Source organism: Abramis brama, assembly GCF_963993115.1.
Source record: "Abramis brama genome assembly, chromosome: 17".
NCBI classification, from domain to species: Eukaryota; Metazoa; Chordata; class Actinopteri; order Cypriniformes; family Leuciscidae; genus Abramis; species Abramis brama.
Window position 1 is genome coordinate 690,001 of NC_139979.1, and position 15,274 is coordinate 705,274.

The following is a 15,274-nucleotide window of genomic DNA, read 5'->3' on the forward strand; positions in this document are numbered from 1 at the left end:
TTTTATTGGAATATCCTGCTTTAAATTATAGTTTTATTTAGAAACTTCATAATTGCTTAATTTTTCATATTATTGCAAGACAAATTTTTGAAATGTGTATATTTTAGGTCCTATAACAATTCTTTAAAAGTCTTGTTCTGTGGGGCCATTTTTTAATGTAATCACTCAATATGAGCATGTCAGTGAGTTTAGATGCATGATATTACAGATGCATCAAGAATAATTGCATTGCATTGACTTTTTACCGTGTGTATATGATTGCTATGCATATCCTGCTGCTGTTTGTGTCTCACCGTGGAGCGCCGCTGCCTCTCGGTGGAACTGCACAGCCTGCTGGTACTGACCCAGAGTGTTGTGGACGGCGCCCAGATTCTGCAGAACCACCGCCAGTCTGTGCGGTTTACATGCGACCAGAGGAAGAGCCTGCTCGTAACACTCGGACGCCTCGGAGAACAGCCTCATCTGAGAGAAACTCAAGCCCACGTCATTCAGCAGCTTCCCTGAAGCACAGGTGAGGATCACTTCATGCATTTCAACAGAATAATTCATCTGGAGGGTCAAGCTATTTTTGCTTTTTTTTTCTAAATGTCATAATCATTTGTTAACAAACAAGTATTCATTACTTCAATGAGCTCATTGTTTCTGCATTAAATTATTAAATTGTTTAAATTAACACATTTTTAGCTGTGACTTTTCTGAAATACATAACTTAGACAGTCTCCTCTGATATCAGATCACTGTAAATTGTAATGTGGACTCATGCATTTTCTTTAAAGCTGCTTTGAAATGATGTGTATTGTGAAAAGCGCTATACAAATAAACGTGAATTGAATCAAGTCATGTCACATTTATTGATATAAAAACAGGAAAATAACAGAATCAATGATGCAAACTTCATCAAATATGAGAGAAACTTAGAGTCAGGAGTGAAGCAGCTCTACAGAAGAACAGAGAGTCATTATTCAGATCAAGTTCTGTTCTCTGATAGTGTCACTGCAGTCAGATCAATAATATTACAAGATATGAAGTGTCTTCTAAGTTGTTGGAAACAATAGTTAACCTATAATTTTTTTCATGATATTTTGTGACTTTTGAGTCATGAACATGCATTCAAAGTTTCGACACGCTGATTTGTTGTGGAATATACAACATTTCTAATTTCTATAAACAAATTATGGTGTTTATTGGTCAATTTCAGCCACATATTTTCATGTTTAAATGCAGCCGCACTGAACCCCCCCCCAAAAAAAATAGTTTTTTGATGTATTTTATCATTCTGAGGGTATTATGCATTTGGCAGATGCTTTTATCCAAAGAATTTAATTCATTCATTCTCCATAATATCTGTGCATGAATATTGTGGTTCATTTTCATGCAAAATAATGTCACAAGGCAAAAAATCATAAAGATGCTAAAAATAAGATTATTTTTGGAAGATTTTTTGTTTTTTCTTTTAATTTGTAGTGTACATCACTAATCGATCGTACTGAAGCACACACACTACCCAGCGTCTCCTGGTCGGTGATGTCGGCGCTCATCTCCAGGCTGTCCGTCAGCACGCTGATGATGTCATCGGTGGCGTTGTGGCCGCTCTTTAGCATGAGTTTCCCAGCATCCTTCAGTGCCAGCGCAGACGCAGACGTGTTCCCCGCTGTTCTGTAGCTCTCAGCGGCTCGCCGGAAACTCGCCGCGGCCTCGTCCCACTCCTGCAACACACACACACACAGGTTTGTTTTGCTATACATGTGATGACATTCCATAGGACTAACTGCATTATTTCACACACAATCTAGAGGACTAAATAAATGCAGGAACACAATTTGGCATGCAGTGGCCATTCCACTTCAAATGTAATGATGACACCATTGTTCTCAGTTACATTACGAATGCAGTAAAATTTTAAGTCTGAAGTTAGTTAAACTATGACGTTTGCAAAAAACAAAAACAGGTGCACAACAAAAGCTACAAAAAACTGATGAATTTTGCAACATCGACACTGTTACTGAACTGAATTAACTATTTAGAGCTGCTTTACAGCAGAATTTGAGTATGTCTCATATGCTTTTATGCAAAGATATTTACACTGCGTTGATGGCGTGCATTTTTATCCTTCATGTTAATTTTACTGGGCTTCAAACCCATGATCTTGGTGTTAGGAGCACCACGAGCACGAGCTTTTCCACATTTCTGTTAAAAAAAAAATACAATCACATTTTTTTTTGCAGTGTCTGAGAACTATCACTTTTAAAGTCGGCATGAAACAGAAGTTGCACGAGTCTTTTCTTATTCACTTCACTATTGTGCCGTATATCCGAGTGAAACGCTTCTGGAACAAGAACAAATGTGGGCGGGGCTTGATTGTGTCTGAGGGGAATTGATTGGATGGTTGTGGTTTGCTATTGGTGGATCTCATGTGAGTGACAGGTTATAGCCCCGCCCTCGTCATCAGAGAAGAGAAGAGCATGAATTTACAGTAACACAATAATGATGTGCACCGATAAATCATTTAGAATAAACACTGCAATATTCCATAAAATAATACAAATGATCTATTTTGATTTCATGCTGACCTTAAAATGGTTAAAATCAAGTTAATATGTCATGAGTGAGTGGAGGCGGGGCTGTTTTCTCCTTAAAACTGCAGTGAACCAAAGACAGTCTCAAAAACACGCTTTGAAATCGCTGGTGTTTCTGACGTCACAAACTACCTTGTAACCAATCAGATCAACGTGTGATCGTCAACCAGCGGATCTCTGAGCTGAGTGAGTGGAGGCGGGGCTCATTTGCATATTCATAGAACCACGCATACTAAATGAGGCAAGGGTGTCAAGTTACATTCAAGATATTTTAAGGCATGAAGAATATGTCATTTTGGTGATCAAAGATGAGTTTTAAGGGATAAAATGAGGGACTTTAAAGGTTTTTTGTTTTGCATAGTGTTTACCTTCCTCTTCATGTGGCAGTGAGCGAGTCTGACGCAGGTTTCTCCCTCGGCGCCGGCGTCTCCCTGCGCGCGGTACAGTTGCGCGGCCTGATGATATCTGTGTGTGGCCTGCGTGTGCTCTCCTAGCGCCTCGTGAGCCGCGGCCCGGTTAAACTGCAGGTCAGCGATGCGCTCGCCTCGCTCTCCGGACCGGGACAGCACCTCGAGCCCCTTCTGAGGATCACCCGCCTCCACGAGTGCAGCGCCCAGGTTCAACACACACGTCTTCTGAAGACCCTTCTCTCTGAGCTGCAGGAGGAATCAGAGCATCAGAGATATTTATTATGTTTCTCTGGCTGGTATGAGAGTCATATGTAAGCGATAAGGTACTCGAGGCTAGTGCTGTACGGTGAATAAGTCGTGAAGCGGAGTCAGTCGTGACTGACTGTTATGCGTCTGGATGTTGAAAACTGCTCATTTATAGTCTCCCTGGTTTGTAGTGCAAATAGTTTTAAAGTCCCCCTGTGGTGAAACTCCAGCTTTTAATGTTGTTTGTGTGTCTATGTGGTGTTTTTAATGTGCTTTAATACAAGGCATGTGTAAATTCATAAGTCGACTCCATTGCTGAGTATTTCCTCCTTAAAACTGCAGTGAACCAAAGACAGTCTCAAAAACACGCTTTGAAATCGCTGGTGTTTCTGACGTCACAAACTACCTTGTAACCAATCAGATCAACGTGTCAACCAGTGGAGGGTTAGGGTTAGGGTTAGGATCTCATATTCATAGAACCGCGCATACTAAATGAGGCAAGGGTGTCGAGTTACATTCAAGATATTTTAATGCATTAAGACAAAAAAAAGTTTAAATATGTCATTTTGGTGAGTTTTAAGAGTACAAGGAGGACTTTAATGTTTCCTACAGCTGGTAATGAATCGAAGTCTCACACATTCACAGAAAATAGTGTTGCAAAGTAAGGTGGATATGACAGGTTGCTCATTAAAAGAATATGTACATTAATTGTCAAGTCACTTTTGATTTCAGGTTGACTCTTGAGTTTGCATGATTTCAGGTACCATAGTGGCAGCTCTCAGCGCGCTCTTGAAGCGTCTCAGCGCAGCGCTATAGTCTCGGTTCTGCAGCGCTTCATGTCCATCTGCGGTCAGTCTCTCGATCTCCACCTGAGCTTCTGTCTCCACCACATCAGATCTGTTCCTCCTGCTCCTCTTCTGCTTCTCACCAGCGTCTCTGACCCGAGACCCATCAGAGGCCATGAACTCACAGGAGACCACAGGTGCGGGAACACATGATGCTCAGCCTGAGACACGGAGAACGAGGACTCACGTCAGCTTTATCTATACAGCGCTTTTCACAATACAGTGAATCAGAGCAGCTTTACAGAGATAACAGGGAAATAATGCAACAAAGTTTGTTTCCAGAAGAAAATAGCGTCACAGTCCAGCTTAAGGAAGTTCAGTGATGCTTAATTTTTGTTGTAAAAAAGTTATTTAGTTAATTTATATATATAGCCGCTCTGGAGAAAACCGTGATGTCATCGTCCAGCTCAGTTCAGTTCTCATATAATGGTGTCAGTGCAGCAGATCAATAATATTGTTGAATATTAAATGAAATGTCCCCAACTACGCAAGCCAAAAGCCAAAGACGACAAAAGTCTGTAATACTCTTTTTTTAGTGTGAACTACAGGAAGAGCTTGAATTAGGCCTACTTCAAAATGCAACACATGAAAACCATTATAATCTCAGTCAATTCTAGGTGTTTTTAAAAAAAAGAGAGAGATAAATGGCCACTGGTTATTAAAGTTACTGTGTTAAACTCATTTAGAATGCAAACAATAAACAATTGCAAATAATTAGATATATCTGGGAAAAAATATTTGGGCATTAATGTGTTCCTGAAGCAGCGACAAGGTCATGCGTTCGATTCCCAAGGGATGCATGAATTGATAAAATGTCTAACCTGAATACAATACAAATCACTTTGTATAAAAGCATGGGCTGAATGCATGAATGAATAAAAAAAAAAAAAAAAAATTTTACATGCTACTTTTATAATGAAATATATTTGACGTGATATTGAAGCTTTTTAAAGTAAGTAAATTGTACCGGGAATGACTTCCAAGTATTTAAGAACCCAGCCGGCAACAAAGTGTCGGTCCAGATCCGGCCCACATCTGGTACGCCTTGAATCCACATGTACCAGATGTGGCCCGTGTGGCCCGTATTTTTTGCAACCATAAAATGATTTATTTTAAATAGCCTAAAAATAACTTATACAAAACGTTCCCTAGCGGTTATTGTTAGGCTATGTGCTGTATTTTACCGCCCAACAAACCTTACAAAACGTTGCAGATGTTTTTGTGTAACGATCTATAGGCTACAGAGCTCTGAAATTAGTTTATTTAATAAAATGTAGAAATGATATCTATCAAAATACGTTATAATGATCAGATATATCCAACTTTATAGATTAAAAAAATTAAGCCAGGATTAAGCATAAATTCGTTGGTTTGTTTATCTTTATTTACTGTACGGCTCCAATCTTCGCGTGAAAGCCGCGAACTCGATAGGCCTAATTAAAAACATTAACGCTAATTTTGTTATTTTTGTCAAGAAAACTTTTCTGGCTAACCAAAAAATAACCTTAAAAAATAACTTTCTTGGAACCAAAAATTAACGTTCTGGAAAATAACGTTCATGTAACCAAAATCTAACGTTCTGGGAACTAAAAATTGTCAAAACGTTTTAGATGAACGTTCGCCATATTTAGAATGTTCAAACGTTCCAATAATGTTTGCGAAATGATAAAAATAGAATGTTTGCATAAGAAAGAAAAAAAAGTTTTGAAAAAGCTGAACCATGTTCAGAAATAATGTTTTCATAATTTAACGTGAGACATTCTAAGAACATATTTTGTTCTTCCTGCTTAGTTTTAAAGTGTGTGTGTTAATGACAGAGAGGATTAATTCACACTTCACTGATTAATCATTCATCAGTCTTCTAGAGTGTCACTATAAACACACGGTTACCACAGCAAACTAAACACTCATTACACACACACTAACACCGAATATAAAGAATATGCGCCATAAAACTTGAGTAAACAATATAATGTACTGAATGATACTAGTACAGACGTTCTAAACACACACATCTCCTGGAGTTTGTCTCTGAAAGAAACGCGCACTTACACGGATGAACTCAGTCAGAGCGGCCCTTTCCTCGGATGATACGCGTCATGTTTCATGGTCCGATATTTGTCCTTTAAAATCATGTCGTAATATTGGAGCTGATGATGTATAAACAGGTGAGCAGACAGACAGGTGTCTCTCTCTCTCTGTGTGCACACCTGACCACACTGTTTACACCCGTGTCTATGGAAACGGCAGTGACGGTAAATGTGGTTTCACCTGTGACCATCAACATTAACCTAAAATTATAAGATTTTAAAACCTTTTCTCTTATCCTATAAATAGCCTGTGTGATATTAGGTTATTGCATTAAGGACCATTGCTCAAAGGATGCTGGTTTCACTATACATTTTATTTTATTTTTATGTAAATTTCATATTCACAAATGTAAATTCACAAATAGCGAATTACAAATTATTGCACTTAAGAAGGAGATTAAAAAGTGCATTGATGTGAGGTCAAAATCTAAAAAATAACAAAGCAAATAAAACAACTGCAATATGCTCTTCATTTAACATTTTCATATGAAAAGTATCTATTTATGCTTATTCAACAATATATAGATATGTAGCCTACACTCTCTGTTCTTTTTTTCTTTTATTTGTTCCTTTGCTTTCTTTTTTAATTTCTATTGGATTGAGCATGTGTTCTTCTGACGTAATATAAGTTACCCACGTGCATGCTATTTGTTGGAAATAAAACATTAAAAAACCAACCTAAAAGTATGAATTCATTATGAACATATTTGTGTTTTATTAAATATATATTTTTTTCCTTTCAAAGAATCTCCAGAACAGAAAATCTCTGTCACACCAAAAAATAAAAAAATAAATAAGTACAATAATAAAAAAGAGCAATTCTGTTTAAATCGTATTGTGCTTGTGCAAATAAACACGGACTCTCTTATTCGCTGGTTTGCTGTTTGAAAACTCGTTTACACTACAGTACCCATAACACCCCGCGACACACCCCGCCGTCATCAAGTAGGCGGAGCGTGCGGGAGCCAATGAGAAGCGGGCGGGATATTCAAACCATAAACAACTGACAGACTGGAGCTTTCGCGTTTTCTTTTCAGTCCACATTTATCTGAGTTATTAATCAGAGCCGAATGAGAGTTTAATCCCAGTTATCGATATAGGTGTATTAAACATCTATTGAGCGCACCTGACTGAGAGCGTCAGTAATTTGCGGCTTCAGACTGAAGGAGTTTGATAAGAGAATCGCGTCGCTTGTCAGAGATCAGCGCGTGTGTCCGTTTGTCAGAACGCGATCGATCAGATTCAGTTGATCGATATCGGCAGAAGAACAGAGATGGGGGAGAGTGTTCAGGCCCGGTCTGGCTGTAAGTACTGAAATAAAACACATTCATCTCAATAAAAACTTCAAACTAGAGGTTCACGTCAGTCTAACAAACCGGAGTCACGGAAGAGTGATTGTGTTTATATGACAGGTTTATGCTGAATGTTATTGAGGTTTATGTTATTGAGGTTTATGTTGAATGTTATTGAGGTTTATGTTAAACGTGAGTGAAATTTAATGTTGCTGTTAAATAGGATTGAGGTTTTGTGTTTAAAATGATCTAGATTTTATAATGATGTCAAATGTGATTGAGGTTTTATGTTAAATATGACTGAGATTTTATTTGAATAGTTTAATATGATTGAGGTTTTGTTAAATGTGACTGAAATGTAATGTTGCTGTTGAATGGGATTGAGGTTTTGTGTTTAAAATGATCTATGTTTTATGTTGATGTCAAATGTGATGAAGAACTGATGTTGATTTCAGATGAGCGTCTGACCGCAGAAGAAATGGATGAACAGAGGATTCAGAATGTGGCGTATCAATACCTGTGCCGTCTGGAGGAGGCCAAGAGGTGCAACACACACACACACACACACACACACACACACACACACACACACAGACACACACACACAGACACACACACAGACAGACACACACAGACACACACATGCACACACAGACACACACACAGACAGACACACACACACACACACACACACACACACACTGCTGTCAGTTTCTCTGCTGCAAGGAGTGTCTGATGCATTTCTTGGTGAAATATTATCCATAATGTGTTCAAACAGTTATTGTTGAAACTTTCAACAATTTTAAAAAGTTTTTATGTAATTAATCAGAGAAAAACTAAAGTTCTTTACAGTATTTTATTGAAAAGCGTATTATTCCATCCACATCAGCTTCAGTGCTCCTTCAAACAACGTCCAAGTTGAAGACTGAAGACCAAAAGTCTCAAATTAATGATATGCACTGGGTGAAAAAATATACATTTTAATGAGTGTTGGGCAACGATTAATTGCATCCAAAATAAAGGTTTGTGTTTACATAATATATGTGTGTGTACTGTGTATAATTATTTTGTATATATAAATACAATACACACATGCATGTATTTGAGAAATATTTGCATGTTTATACTGTATATATTTATATGTCATTTATATTATATGTAAATGTAAATATTTGATTTATAAATAACAAATTTTTTATTACATGTATACGTGCATGTGTGTATTTTATATATGCAAAATAATTATACAGTACACACACACATAGTATGTAAACACAAACTTTTATTTTGGATGCGATTAATCGTTGCCCAGTGCTTTGAGCATCATTAGCTGCAGGCCTTCTAACGGTGTTAAAGGGATAGTGGGGATAGTGCAATTTTCATTTTTGATGAGAACCTTTAAACTGCAGATGAGGACAGATGTGAATCAGAGTGTGTGTGTGTGTCAGGTGGATGGAGGCGTGTCTGAAGGAGCTGTTGCCATCTCCCACTGAGCTGGAGGAGGCGCTGAGGAACGGGGTTTATCTGGCTAAACTGGGACACTGCTTCGCTCCCGGTGTGGTTCCACTGAAGAAGATCTACGACCTGGACCAGGAGCGATACAAGGTGAGCGATCGACCAATCACAGCAGAGCAGCTCTCAGAGAGGCGGAGCTTAGACAGGCTGAATCTTTGATGGAAGCGTTTCAGACACTGAGAGGAAAGAGCTGATGTGCAGTGGAGATCATGAGAGAATTAGTGTTTTTGATCTCGGATGAATGTGAACCAGTTGTAGGAGACTCAAAAACAACATTAGCAACCTTTAAAAGAGCATAATAGGCTGAATCTCTGATGTTTTCTGCTCAGGCCAGCGGGCTTCAGTTCCGTCACACTGACAACATCAACCACTGGAGGAACGCCATGATGGAGGTCGGGTTGCCAACGGTAAATCACACTCGTGTTTCGGCCCATAGTTCGACAGGAACTGTTGTCTACTGTAGTGAATACTTCACGTTACTGAAGATGATGTTGTATATTCTGCAGATGTTTCATCCAGAGACGACGGATGTGTATGATAAGAAGAACATGCCCAGAGCCGTTTACTGCATTCATGCTCTGAGGTCAGCACTACTGACGTCTGAACATCATCCAGAATAATGACTTCTGAGTGCTTTATTACAGTTATTCATTATTTCATGGTTTCTGATCTCTTGTGTTAGTTTGTACCTGTTTCGTTTGGGACTCGCCCCTCAGATCCACGACCTGTGTGGGAAGGTCAAGTTCACAGGTAACATGCATGTATATATATTTAAGAAAAATTTGTTATTTTATATATAAAATAAATTATATATAAATATATATATATACAGTATATACAAGCAAATATACATGCACATGTGTGTATTTATATATACAAAGTAATTATACACAGGACACACACACAAATATTATGTAAACACAAACTTTTATTTTGGATGCGACTAGTTGCCCAGCACTAGTAAATATACTTTCACTTCACAGCCGTGTCTATAGTGTGTTTCAGCATCTGGAAGCACATCTGTCTGTTTTATAAACTGATTGTGTGTTCCGCAGAGGAGGAGATCAATAACATGAAGCTGGAGCTGGATAAATACGGGATTCAGATGCCAGCGTTCAGTAAGATCGGAGGAATTCTGGCCAATGAGCTCTCAGTGGACGAGGCGGCAGGTGCGTGTCACTGCCAGAAGCTTCCTCAGCATAATCATGCATTGCAATAAGGTCTCGTTTGTTAACATGATTTAACACAAAAAATACTTCTGCATTTATAAATCTTAATGTTCATTTCAACTTTTACTAATGCATTATTAAAATCAAATGTTGTATTTGTTAACATTATTATGCACTGAGTTTGCTTTTTTTAATTTATTAATTAACATTAATAAATACTTTAAAAATTGCTATATATTTTTAGTTCATGTTAGTAAATGGATTAACAAATGAGACCTTATTGTTAAGTGTTGCCAATAATAATACATTTTATTTAGAAAATGCCCTTTCTAATACTTCAATATAAATTTATTTACAAAATAAATCTAATGCATCAAATAATAATAAAAAGCAAAACCAACCATTATATATCCAGATCAATACATTATGAATTTTTTTTTCTTATTTGTACCAGAAAGCAAGACAAAATAGTAAAATGAGAAAATGAGTTAAAAAAATTACCTTATTGACTTTTTTATTTTTTAGAAATGTATAAATATCTGAAGTGATTCTGCATCTCCAGTAATTGTATCTTGATTCAGGGATGTTTAGATATTTGTGCTGGAAAACAAGACGAAATTTGAACAAAACCTTTTCATTTGACCAAAACGTTTAACAAAGTATTACCATGTAAAGATCCAGTTATCTGTACTATTCCTTTTGGTGACAGAAAAACAAGCTTCATCTTTAAAGTCAGCATGAAAGGGAAGTTACGTTAGTCTTTTCTCCTCTATTGTGCCGTATATCCGAGTGAAACACTTCTGGAACAAGAACAAATGTGGGCGGGGCTTGATTGGATGGTTGTGGTTTGCTATTGGCTGATCTCATGTGAGTGACATGTTATAGCCCCGCCCTCGTCATCAGAGAAGAGAAGAGATGCTGCAAGAGGAACTTATTCTGATTCATAAAGCGATCGGTCTGTGTCTCTCCTGCCTTCAGTGCACGCGGCTGTGATCGCCATCAATGAAGCGGTGGACCGGGGGTGTGTGGAGGTCACAGGTCGAGCCCTGCAGAACCCCAACGCCATGCTGAGCGCCCTTCAGGACCAGCTCATGCCCGTCTACCAGGAGATGCTACGACAGGCGCGCGTTCAGAAGGCGTCTCGGGCGCGAACACACGTAAGAGCGTCACATGACCTCAAACTGACACAAGACGAGCTGATGTGAACGATTCTGTGTTTTTGTAATACTGTTTTTTTTTGTGTTTTTTTTTAAATGATTGCATTTTCTTCAGGGTTCACATGGGTCCTTGTGAATCTGAAAAAAAATTTTTTTAATGCCCTGGAAAGTTGTTGAAAATAAACACACACAGATGCAGGTCCTTGAAAGTGCTTGGATTTATTTTGTGCGAGAAGTTTTCTGGAAAAATAAACTTTATTATTCAATAAATAATAAAAGGGACTCCAGACCCTCTTAAATTGGTCGTCTTTACCCTTACGAATATAGGTTATCTTTTCCATTGTGAAGCATGAAGATATTTCTCTTAACCTTCGAGTTCTAGTTATATCCTTTCTGTGTTTTACAGGGAAACGGATCAGCAGAGAACGACATTTATGAGGAATATCTGACGCAGAGAGAAATTCAAGACTGCGTTAACAGAGTCAACAGTGAGTCGAGAAATCATGTCTGGGTCACTCATAGTTCACCACAAAATCTAATTGGAATTTCAATAATTAGGACATTTGCATAAAAGGAAAACCAGGAATGATTTTTTTTTTACAGTAAGGTTTCATTTGTTCAAATTAATTAGCTGCATTAGTTAACATTTAACTAAGAATAAACAACACTTCTACAGCATTTATTAATCATAATTTGTTAATTTCTGCATTAACTCATGCACTATTAAAATTAAATGTTGTGTTTCTTAACATTAGTTAATCTACTCTGAACTAACATGAGCAAAAAATAAACCATTATATTCTTATTAACATTCATTGTTAGTTAATGTGAGCTTTTAGACCTTATTGTAAAGTTTAGCCAAGATTTGTTTAATACATTGTGACAATAATATTATTGCTATTTTGATTATACTATTGTCGTTGTAAATAACAAAACAACTATTACAGTTTTAAATATCTTTCTTTATCTTTCTAAATATCTTTTTATTATTATTGTTGTTATTTTTAATCATATTACAATTGTTTTGCATTAATAAGTGCAGTTACTAATAATGTTACATGTTTATTTATTGAAATTTGACAGTAAAGCACTGAGCTTGAATTGAGATGCAGATAAAATTAACCTCTTCTTTAATTACTTTGTGTAATTCAGTCATGATTCGAAGAAAAGTTTTGTTTTTCATGAGACTTTGTGACTTTTTCCTACTTTTCCACATATTAGGGAGTAGAAATGGCTAATAAGTGCTCCTCTGCTTATATCCATCTACTGGTTATAGTGGTAATTTCATGTCTTTAAAGGTGCCCTAGAATGTGTTGAAATAATATTTTAATTTTGTCTCTGATATCTACACAGAGGGTATGGCTTATTTAAGGGCATTTAAAATGTCCAGATATGGTTTTACAGGTCCGTTTTCAACCCTAGAAATTGGCCCTAGAATGAAATGGTCTGTTTTTACCTTATTTGGAAGGGTCATGAATAGTAATGAGGAGTTCTGCTCTGATTGGCTGTTTCACTGCGGGCTCATAACAGTAGCTCAGAGTGACAGCAAAAAGGTCCCTGATGTCCAGCGTGACAATGGAGAGATTAGGCGTTCAACCCAGTCTATGGTTCAGCCGTACATCACGGGTCCTGCATGGGTCCGATTTTGTAAATCCGCACCCGCCCGTACCCGCAGTGCTTCAAACCGCATCCGACCCGTTTTCCGACAGCAGCACTAATTAAAATCCGCACCCGACCCGCTTAAAATAGAACCGACACCCGACCCGCACCCGAAATAGTTTAACTGAAGTTTAGCCAATCACATTATAGACACAATTACAAAAATGTTTATTGCCAGGTCATACAGAAGTTATTACACGACAATTAACACAAGGACAACTTCAGCCGAAGCTGTCAAAAGGCCGGTACATGAAGAACATGGCTCACGTTACCACAAAACTGAGTAGCCTTATCACATTTTACCAGTCGAACAGACGCGGCTACAACACTATATCTGCCACGCAATTTCGTCGAGCCTTCATCTGACAATTTTGGGTTCAAACACGCCCTGCACACCACACATACTGAACAGTGTTAAATCTGAAAAATACTGTTCGATAGAACTGCTTTGTTACCACAGTATCTGCGTGCTTCCTCGGCGATGAAGTTCCACGTCTGCGGCTATCCAACACGAAAATGCATGCAGCAAATAAGCCTCTCACAATATTTTCTTCAGATAACTCAAAATTTCTCCCACACACATGCATCCATCTCGACGACTGCAAGCAGATTGCGTGCGCGGTTATGATGAATTTTTAAAAGTGAAAGTAGCCTAGGTAACGTTAGATCCTGGGAGGGCGCAGTTCCGCCTGGCCTTGAACATGGGCTGGCATATGCAAATTTTTGGAGGCGTACATATTAATGATCCCGACTGTTCGAGTCACAGTCGGTGTTATGTGGAGATTCGCCTATTTTTCAGGGGTGTTTTTCAAAAACGAGATTTAAATAAGAAGGAGAAAACAATGGTGTTTGAGACTCACTGTATGTCATGTCCATGTACTGAACTCTTGTTATTTAACTATGCCAAGATAAATTCAATTTCAAATTCTAGGGCACCTTTAAAAAAAAAGTTTGTTTGCCATGAATTGTTAGTTTTTCTACATATTTAAAGTTTTAGTTTTACAAATCATCACATTAAATGTTATCCAATTGTAATGTTAGTTTTAGAGCTCTGAAGTGCTGGGAATGAAGAGATGAAAACTGTTTCTGCCACAATACCATGGTTACAGTCAGCGTTGCTGCATTAAATCCATGGTGAATGTCGGTGATTTGTGGACTGAAAATCCTTCTATAACTTGTTTGTTCATGGCACAATAAATCATTAGTTTCATCGGCAGGAAAAATGGTTGCAAAATACAACCATTAGGTCGCAGTCTGGAGCCCTGCATCTGCTAAATGAATAAATGTGTTCATAAATATACTTTCTTTCTTCTTTCTGTTGTGTTGTATTGCCCAGTGTTTGAGTGACGTATTACATAGGGTCTGATTGATGGTTCAGTTCTCTCTCTCTCTCTCTCTCTCTCTCTGTGTGTGTTGCAGTGCGCGCGGCGGTGGAGTGTGTGGACGAGGCTCTGGACTGCACTGACCCGCTGGCGCTGATCTGTGCCCTGCAGAACCCCAGTCTGGCACTCAGAGGACTGGTCCGAGATCACGCCGGCTGGTACCTGGAGCAGATGAGCGCTGATCGAGAGCAGAAAGCCCTGGTGAGACTCGCACACAGCATCATCTCTCTCACCGCTCACTCATAAACTGTCCACCGGTGACTGAAGTGTGTGTTTGTCAGGATCTGGGATGTGTGGATCCTCTGGAGAGAGATGAACTGCAGGAGGCCGTCAACATGGCCAATGAGGACGCGCAGAGAGATCGAACCAGTCAGTGAAACACTCAAACTAATTAGCAGCATGTGCAGTGCGTCAGTAGAGTTAATTTTTGGTGTTTAAGGGATAGTTCACCCAATTCTGTCATCAACTGCTCATGTCATCCAAACCCATAAAACATTCCTTCATCTTTTGAACACAATTGAAGATATTTTTAATGAAATCGGACATCATGCCTTTAAAAGCAGCCATTTTGTAAACAATAATATATGTACTACCATTTACATTTTTTTGTTTTTTAAAGAAACTAATACTTTTATTCAGCAAGGACACATTAGTTTGATCAAAAGTGACAGTAAGGACATTTGTAATATAATTTTCTCTTTTTTTAAATAAATGCTGTTTCATGTACAGTAAGGGGTGTGTGTGTGTGTGTGTGTGCGCAGTTCAACAGGCGGTGAGTAAAATAAACGAGGCCGTGCAGCGTGGAGATGCTCGTCAGACGGTTCGGGCACTAATGAACCCAGATGCTCATCTACCAGACGTCTATCCATTCGCTGCGGAGCTTTACCAGAGAGAGCTGGCACCGCTGCAGCACCAGTGTCCACAGGTAACACA

At 38.4% G+C, this 15,274-nt stretch overlaps 2 protein-coding genes across 2 annotated transcripts in view; one reads left to right on the top strand and one right to left on the bottom strand.

Annotated features, from left to right (window-relative positions):
• Positions 1-4,194, bottom strand: part of ttc24 (tetratricopeptide repeat domain 24) — a gene marked incomplete at both ends in the record, with an annotated part of 6,541 nt that extends 2,347 nt beyond the window's left edge. The window contains 4 exons of the mRNA XM_084089996.1: positions 294-500; positions 1,505-1,706; positions 2,945-3,232; positions 3,997-4,194. Of these exons, the coding sequence (XP_083946122.1) occupies positions 294-500; positions 1,505-1,706; positions 2,945-3,232; positions 3,997-4,194 (895 nt within the window). The remainder of the gene's footprint in view (positions 1-293; positions 501-1,504; positions 1,707-2,944; positions 3,233-3,996) is intronic.
• Positions 4,195-7,154: 2,960 nt separating this feature from the next.
• Positions 7,155-15,274, top strand: part of iqgap3 (IQ motif containing GTPase activating protein 3) — a 33,175-nt gene continuing 25,055 nt past the window's right edge. Inside the window, 12 exon segments of the mRNA XM_084089626.1 lie at positions 7,155-7,471; positions 7,915-8,002; positions 8,908-9,064; positions 9,304-9,381; positions 9,481-9,557; positions 9,657-9,724; positions 10,030-10,143; positions 11,122-11,300; positions 11,707-11,788; positions 14,379-14,542; positions 14,623-14,710; positions 15,103-15,266. Of these exon segments, the coding sequence (XP_083945752.1) occupies positions 7,441-7,471; positions 7,915-8,002; positions 8,908-9,064; positions 9,304-9,381; positions 9,481-9,557; positions 9,657-9,724; positions 10,030-10,143; positions 11,122-11,300; positions 11,707-11,788; positions 14,379-14,542; positions 14,623-14,710; positions 15,103-15,266 (1,290 nt within the window). The 5' untranslated portion in view covers positions 7,155-7,440.